Here is an 8,540-nt window from a genome sequence, read left to right on the forward strand (position 1 = left end):
TTTTTAAAATTTTGAAAAATAGAAAATATCATTATTATCATAAATACTAATATTATGATTATTATTATCATAAATATTATTATTATTATCATTATTATTATTAAAAGTAATAATATCATTTGTATAGCGCTTTTTACAAATAAAATGTATTCATGCATGTCGGTATGTCCGAAAAAGGGAGATATTCTGAGAGCAAGAAGGGATAATTGAGAAAGAGGCAGAATGAATCATAAAGACAGACGGACAAGCAATCAGACAGACAGAAAGATACAGACAGGCAGGCAATCAGACAGAGAAACAGACAGATAGATAGGCAATCAGACAGAGAAATAGACAGACGGACAGGCAAACAGACAGACAGAAAGATACAGACAGACAGAGCGAATGAGGCAGACAAATTAGGAGAGTCGGTGTAGGAAAAACTTACAACGATAACAAGAGAACAAATGTTAGGAGAGAAATCTATGGAGAGATGAAATCGTTTGTATACATATAAAAAGAAAAATTGAAAGATTGATTTAGAGTGAAAGTTGGAGAAAGAGAGAGAGAGAAAGAGAGGCAGACAGGCAGACAAACAGGCAGACAGACAGGCAGACAGACAGACAGACAGAAAGACAGACAGACAGACAGACGTAATAGACAAAGCGAAGAATGAACTTTAATAAAATATTCAGCGACTTGTAATGATTAAACACCGCTAAAGAAAAATTATAGAAGGAAGTTCTTTTACACAGCAAATTATTATTATTATTATTATGAATAATAATAAAAATAATAACAATATCATCATCATCATCTCATCATCATCATCATCATCATCATCATCATCATCATCATCATCATCAGGAGAACCAGCGACGCTTTCACTATTCAATAATAAATTAATGAATTTTTTAGTAACGCCTTACGGAAGGAAGGGTCAAAGGTGATGATGATGATGATGACCATGATGATGACGGCGATGATGATGATGATGATGATGACAAAGATGGAAAGATAATGTGATGATGAAATAGTGATAATTATGTTAATTTTGTTGACGATGAAAACCAGCACGAATACATACACACATACACATAAACACACAAATATACAACGATGATGACGACCACACACACGCACACACACACATACACAGATGTGCACACACACGCATACACACACAGATGTACACAGACACGCACGCGCACACACATACCCACATAAACACACAAATACAACGACGATCACACACACAGATGTACACACACACACACACACACACACACACACACACACACACACACACACACACGCACACAGACAACAAACCATCCGTTATCGTAATGCGAAACGACTTTGTAATAATTCTTCTCCCAGTGTTTACTTTTGCACGTGAACCTCCCCAATCTGGGAACGGACAAGCTGCCATTGATCAGGGTGACCTCGGCAGACCAGCCGTCGGGGTCAAAATGCTTCCACTTGTTCGTTGACTCCAGTAGAAATATACATTCGTTTACAGCCGTTGGAAGCAGATCTACTTACGGCGAATGAAAATAAGTGAAGGGACGGATTGATGGAGTGAAGGAGTGAATCCGGAAAGGAATGAGTGAAAGAGTGAGTGAGTGAGTGAGTGAGCAAATGAGTGAGTGAGCAAATGAGTGAGTGAGCAAATGAGTGAGTGAGGGAGTGAGGGAGGGAGTGAGGGAGTGAGTGAGCAAATGAGTGAGTTATTATTAAGTAGTAGTATTATCATACTTATACATAATCATACACCCCACCATTTAATAATACCATTCCATATAATACAATATACAAATAATACAAATAATAATAATTCATAATTAATATTTCATAATTATTATTTAATAATTATAATTCATAATAAATTTTATAAAAAAATGTCCTTACGGCACGAGCCACACGTTTTAGTACAGAGCTTGGTGAGGTGCGATTTTGAAGCCATCGTACATGTGTCTAGCTCTTTGTCGCCCAGCCAGCTACTGCATTTCAACGATTTGTCGAAACATACTCCACTCTCTATAATTATGGGGAAGGTAATTATGATTATAATTATGATTTTTTAATTATTCTGTTATTTTCTCTTTTTTTCTCTCTCTCTATCTCTTTCTCTCTTTCCTTCTCTTTTTCCTTCTCTCTTTCTCTCTCTCTTTCTCTCTCTCTCTCTCGCCCAGCAAACTACTACATTTCAACGATTTCATTCATTAATACTCCGCTTTCTGGCAAGGATAATTATTATCATAATTTTAATTATTTTATTATTTTCAATCTCCCTCTCTCTCTTTCTACCTCTCTCTTTCTTTCTCTCTCTCTCTCTCTTTCTCTCTCTCTCTCTCTCTCTGTCACCCGTCAAATAAATTAAACGTCAACACGATGTTAAAAAATGCACCGATAATCATCACAACGAAAATGATGATGAGGATGATGATGATGAGGATGATGATGATGATAACGACCGTGACGACGATGATGATGATGATGATGACGATGATTATGGTGGTGACGATTATGGCGACGACAATGGCCACCAACTGACCGCTTCTGGTATTGATAATTTTAGCGAAGTTATTAACTCTCCCATCTAGTATATCGACAATAATTGGATTGAAGTAGAGATACATTTCTAGCTCCTTCACCGATGTTTCTCTGTATCTCTGAGTGAGTGAATGAATGGATGGATTGATGGATTGATGGATGGATGAATGAATGAGTGAGTGAATGAATGAGTGAGTGATTGGATGAATGAATGAATGAATAATCTCAGAAATATTTCTTAGTAGCACAAGTAGCAGTCCGTTTTCGTTTCAATATTAATGATTTGTAAATGTACGAACGGATGTACAAAAGAACGAAAGAACGCACGAATAAATGAATGAATAAATGAATGAATGAATGACAAAACGAATGAATAATTAGCATAATAATTACAAAAATATATCTAGGTAGGAGCCCATCTTCCCCGGCCACGATGAACGAGTGGGCGGAGTCAGTCCAATTGGCCCAACAGCGTAACTCCACCACTAAAAAATTAGCATTCTATGAATAAATTATGTTAATTAGGTAGATAAATTATGTTGTAGACAGTGTGTGTTAAATTCTAAGTAAGTTTTATGATTATGCGATGAAGTTATTGCAACATATGAAGAAATTGTTATTTGTCTATTATAGATTATAGGATGGTATCATGAATAAATTATGTTAATTTGAACAAATACTGTTTTATGAATAAATTATGTTAATTAAAAAAATACGTAAATTTAGAAAATTTTCACTTGCACGTAACCAAAATAATTTAAAACAATCAATGGTAACGAATTGTCATTGACGATAAATGAATGAATGAAGGAATGAATGAACGAACGAACGAACGAATGAATGAATGAACGAACGAACGAACGAACGAATGAATGAATGAATAACCTTTTTTCTTATTCTGAAAAGGATTACAAATCTGTTCGACGAACGTGAAGGTCATTCCGTCCCCGTAGATGCACTCTGACTCGAGGCGAGACGGGAGGGGGTGGTTTCGACACATCTAAAAATAGAATTTATAAATATTCATGTAAGTACATTAACATAAAATTAATATAATTTATCCATTTTAACACCTACCTTACGTTCACAACTTCAATAATTATTCAATTGCTCATTCAATCATCATATATATATATATATATATATATATATATATATATATATATATTCAACTTTTAGTTTATACATTCGTCCATTCCATTCTGTCAATCAATGATCCATTCATCCACTTACTTTTTCATCCATTCATTCATTCATTCATTCATTCATTCATTCATTCATTCATTCATTCATTCATTCATTCATTCATTCATTCATTCATTCATTTATTCATTCATTCATTCATTCATTCATTCATTCATTCATTCATTCATTCATTCATTCATTCATTCATTCCTGACTTTATCATAAAAACCATCAACAAATTCAAAATTCACATCATATTAATAATCATCATCATCATTGCCATCATCATCATCAGCATAGATCAACATTATGCACATGAATAAATTAACAACTAATTTGCATATTATAATTAGCCGGCTACCCCATTAACGCCATTGTAGTATATGGTCAGGTCGAACCCGCCAATGATAGGACACGGAGAATGCCTGGTCAGTCGTGGGGCTGGTAATTAACATAATGTATTGTAATTATCATGTTACAACAAATAAATTATAATTAAATTAACATAATTTATTACAAAGTTATTATTACCAATCCAGGGCCAAATATTTTTTCTCAGTAAGGACTCCGAACATATGTTCAGTTGGTTTGGCTGTCCTAAAAAAAATATTTCTTCATTCCTGATTTATTTATTTATTCATTCGTTCGTTCGTTCGTTCGTTCGTTCGTTCCCTCACTCACTCACTCACTCACTCACTCACTCACTCACTCACTCACTCACTCACTCACTCACTCACTCACTCACTCACTCACTCACTCACTCACTCACTCACTCACTCACTCACTCACTCATTCATTCATTCGTTCATTCACTCATACATTCATTCATTCATTATTCATTCATTCAACCCACCTTCATAGATTAATAGTAGATTTTCGTTTATCAGGACAAACTTAATACATACCATGTAAGACTGACTGCATTAGTAATATTAATAATAAGAATAACAACAATAATAATAATAATTATTATTATTATTATTAATTAATTAATAATAATAACAATAATAATATTGGGAACCTCCTTTTATTCTCCCACAAAAACATACATTGAAAATGCTAACAAAAGAGTTAAAACAATTCAATAAGGTGATAGGGTGACGATAGGAGTGGCGGTAGGCAGGTGCAGGGCGGTACAACATATTTAAATTAGCATTATCGGTTGTCTCTGTCACAATAAACTCAGTACGATGACCTTATAACAGAGTTTATCAATTCATCATTAAAAGAAATTGGCCATTGAACTTTAGATAAAAACAGACTGAAATTGTTATAAAAACCAACTAGAGATATCTCAAACGTATTAATAATTTTTTTTTATTATTATTATTATTTTTTAAAAATCAGGATCTGACAGACGCAGAAACTGTAACAACAGGCAAGGCAGTGAAACAAAATTAAACAAATAAGTGAGAAAATAAATAGAAAAAGTGAGGAAGAGAAATGATAAAACATGAAAAATCAAATATGTTAGAATAAAATAAATAATAATTGAGCAATGTTTGTAATTGTTATATAAATAGCAGCGTAACCTGTCTATTTAATATTTATTTCTTTTATATTGTCTTAAGGACTCCAGGTTGGTTTCATGGCACACAGTTAGTTCAAGAATTTCAATTTGATCATCAAGAAAAATGACTATATCGGGTGGCAGTGTGTTGAACAGCTACGATATTGGGTAGACCTCATTCGACTCCAAGTCTGCAAATATGAGGCAATTTTCAGGAGCGTATACTTTCAACCAACTGGTGATCACTGCCAATATTTTATTATGTCTTTCCGTATATCTTGTTAGCGCTGCTGTTTGTCTGACGGGAGCTGCAAAGAGGGCATAGAGAACTTGTTGTTTTGCCCAACTTAAATAGGTTAGTATTTGTTGGCAGTTGTTAAACCAAGTATTTCACTACAAACTTGTATAGGACTCCAGCAATATTTTGACCAGCGCAAGATGTAATTATGTTTTATGAATTTTTTTTATTTTATAAATTAGTGAGCCAATACAATCCAGCTGGAGAACATAATTTAAGTATGAGTCGATTCTTAACATATCCAGTTGGTTGAGAAACGACTTTAAGGAGCCTGATTTTGAAAGAGCACTTTTACAAAATCGATTGTTGATTATTTATAAAGACAACGAATCTCTTTGTTGTCGCTAGTTTTTAAAAAGTAACGGAGCTTTAGTTTCGAATTTTTTGTCGTATCTGTTAGCGAAATCACGTTGCCAGCAATTGGTGCAAATAGGTTCCTAATATTGGGCATCTTTTAATTGCTAGCTATGATATTTGGACATGCAGAGGCATTTGATTTGCTTTCAAGGAACAATTACTGTAATTTCGCCCTATGTTGGCGGATCCAAGTCTCCTCGAAATGCTGGAGCAGGGAGTGGAGAAATTTAGAATCCAGTTTGTGAGACGAAACATGGTGCGGTCGCCAGCCAGCGCTCAAGTTGTTTTCCAAGAAGTTGGTGGCTGTTTCTGTGTTGAAGAGAGGAGGTTGAGGTGTTGAAGTTGAAAAATGTTGTTGCATGTTTTCCAAAAATTTTTCATTAGTTGAGATAAACTGTTGTTGTTGTTGTCATTTTTAACACGTGGTTAATTTTTAATTTGGCTTTAATTTGTTTGCCCAGTGCGCATGTTGAGTTGGATGTTTGTTTGAGCCAGTTTCTTAAAGTTTTCAATTTTGTTTTTAAATGTCGAATATCTTGATTTGTGTGTCCGTCAGGTAGTGACTTCTTCTTTATGACGCCACAATTGGCAGCAAAATAGTTGTAGGTTATTTTTTGAAACCTGGTAGCAAAACTGTAAACATCTGTGACATCGTCTGGACATTTTAATTCTGATTGAAAAAATGAGTTAGCTTCGGACCATTGGGCAGTTTTATCCCGGTAGTGGTTTCGGAACTGTTGTTGTTGAAGTTGCTGACGTGTGTTGAAATGGCGCTTGGCCAGTGTCGTCACTGGCGTTTTCTCCAACCTCATGAGTTGCGGACTTGAGGGATTTATACATTTTACAAGATCTCCGATGCATTCTTAGTCCTTTTCAACCTTTGCAAGATTCACCACAACCACAAGTTACTTGAATTATCCGGTAATATATTATTATTGCTTGGCAGTAAATTTGGAGAAATATTAATAATACTGCTAGGTGTTGAATTTAAGTTTGAGTTTGAATGTACAGCTGTATAGCACCAGGTGTGTCTGTCAACAAACCTAAATTCCTTAAAACAATGCGGACATATTATCGCGAACAGAGAATTGAGAGGATTTAAAGTTAAAATTATAAAGATAAGTCTATTGAAATTGAAATATTCATTTTGAACCAAATTTCAAAACCACAGCCACACACAATCCTTATAATATATACAACGAAAATAAACTCTATATTGTTGTAAAAAGAGTTGGCTGCGTAAAAACGAATCTCTCGCGTTAAGTTGTACCCTTCTCTGCCCACTTATGTAATACTACCACTACTGATAATAATAATATATAATGTATCCCAATATATGGCATATGATGATGAAGATGAAATCACACTGCTAATTAAATTTTGGCAAGAATATTCGGTCCCTTCAATTTCAATTGAAGACAAATTGAAGGAATGGAATTATTATTATTATTATTATTATTATTATTATTATTATTAAATGAAAATTTATAAATCGCTTTTTAATAAAATCTCAAAAGCGGGATGATAATAATGATAATAATAATGAGATCAGTCTTTTATTTTCTAACTCCAAATACCGAATTTCAATAATGAAATAATTATAAAATCCTATTATTATTATTATTATTATTATTGTTGTTCTTATTATTATTATTAATAATCTAAAACGCTCGTCACTGAAAGGGAGTGCATTTAAAAATAAGTCTATTAATTTAGACACATATAAGTCTAATAATGATATTAATAATAAAAAATAATAATTGTAATAATAATAATAAATAATAATAATAATAATTAATATTAATAATAATTGGAATAATTGTAATAATGATAATAATAATAATCATAATAATAATAATAATAATTGGAATAACAATAATTGGAATAATAATAATAATTAACAATAGTAGTTAACAATAATAATAATAATAAATAAAAGCAGGCTAACTTCGGTTCATCATGCTTGACCAGATAAATGTTGTTATTATTACTATTAGCATAATTATTGTTATTATTATTATTACTATTATTATTATTATTATTATTATTATTGATACAAGTTCTTTTATGCATGTACGTATCATGGTAGCAGTAGTTCTGTTGGCGGTTGTACAAAATTTTGCTATAGGCTTTCTCCTCCTCCTCCTCTTCATCATCATCATCATCATCATTGTTATTATTGTTGTTGCTGCTGTTGTTGTTGCTGCTAACATATTCATTATTGTTGATAATATTATTGTTGTTTTCATTATTATTATTATTATTATTACAGGGTACTCTGTGCCTTAAAATCGAGACAATAACGCCCCGGCCAAACACGCTGAGGTGCACGATCGTCGACCAATCAGAGCTCGAGTTGGATTTGTAGGTCATTTGAGTGACCCAGATCGGGTTTTTTAGGTCACGTGATTGGGGGCGGCGGTGGTGATGATGATGATGGTGATTGCGTTTGGGGTCTTGATGACGATGACGGCGGAGATGATGGTGGTGATTATGATGATGATGTTTGGGCTCGGAGGCGTAATGCATCATCACCGTCAGGTCATTATTGCTATTATTATTATTATTATTGTTATTATTATTATTATTATTGTTGTTGTTATTATTATTTCTTTTATAATTTTTATTATTAATGCCCTGAACCAGTTAGAAAAT

General features: G+C 33.2%; 1 protein-coding gene across 1 annotated transcript in view; it reads right to left on the bottom strand.

Annotated features, from left to right (window-relative positions):
• Window positions 1-3,780, bottom strand: part of HELRODRAFT_183124 (hypothetical protein) — a gene marked incomplete at both ends in the record, with an annotated part of 8,922 nt that extends 5,142 nt beyond the window's left edge. Inside the window, 5 exons of the mRNA XM_009033824.1 lie at window positions 1,312-1,519; window positions 1,891-2,019; window positions 2,537-2,652; window positions 3,465-3,535; window positions 3,769-3,780. Of these exons, the coding sequence (XP_009032072.1) occupies window positions 1,312-1,519; window positions 1,891-2,019; window positions 2,537-2,652; window positions 3,465-3,535; window positions 3,769-3,780 (536 nt within the window). The remainder of the gene's footprint in view (window positions 1-1,311; window positions 1,520-1,890; window positions 2,020-2,536; window positions 2,653-3,464; window positions 3,536-3,768) is intronic.
• Window positions 3,781-8,540: the final 4,760 nt, after the last annotated feature.

The sequence above is a fragment of the Helobdella robusta genome (assembly GCF_000326865.2).
Source record: "Helobdella robusta unplaced genomic scaffold HELROscaffold_99, whole genome shotgun sequence".
Classification (NCBI taxonomy): domain Eukaryota; kingdom Metazoa; phylum Annelida; class Clitellata; order Rhynchobdellida; family Glossiphoniidae; genus Helobdella; species Helobdella robusta.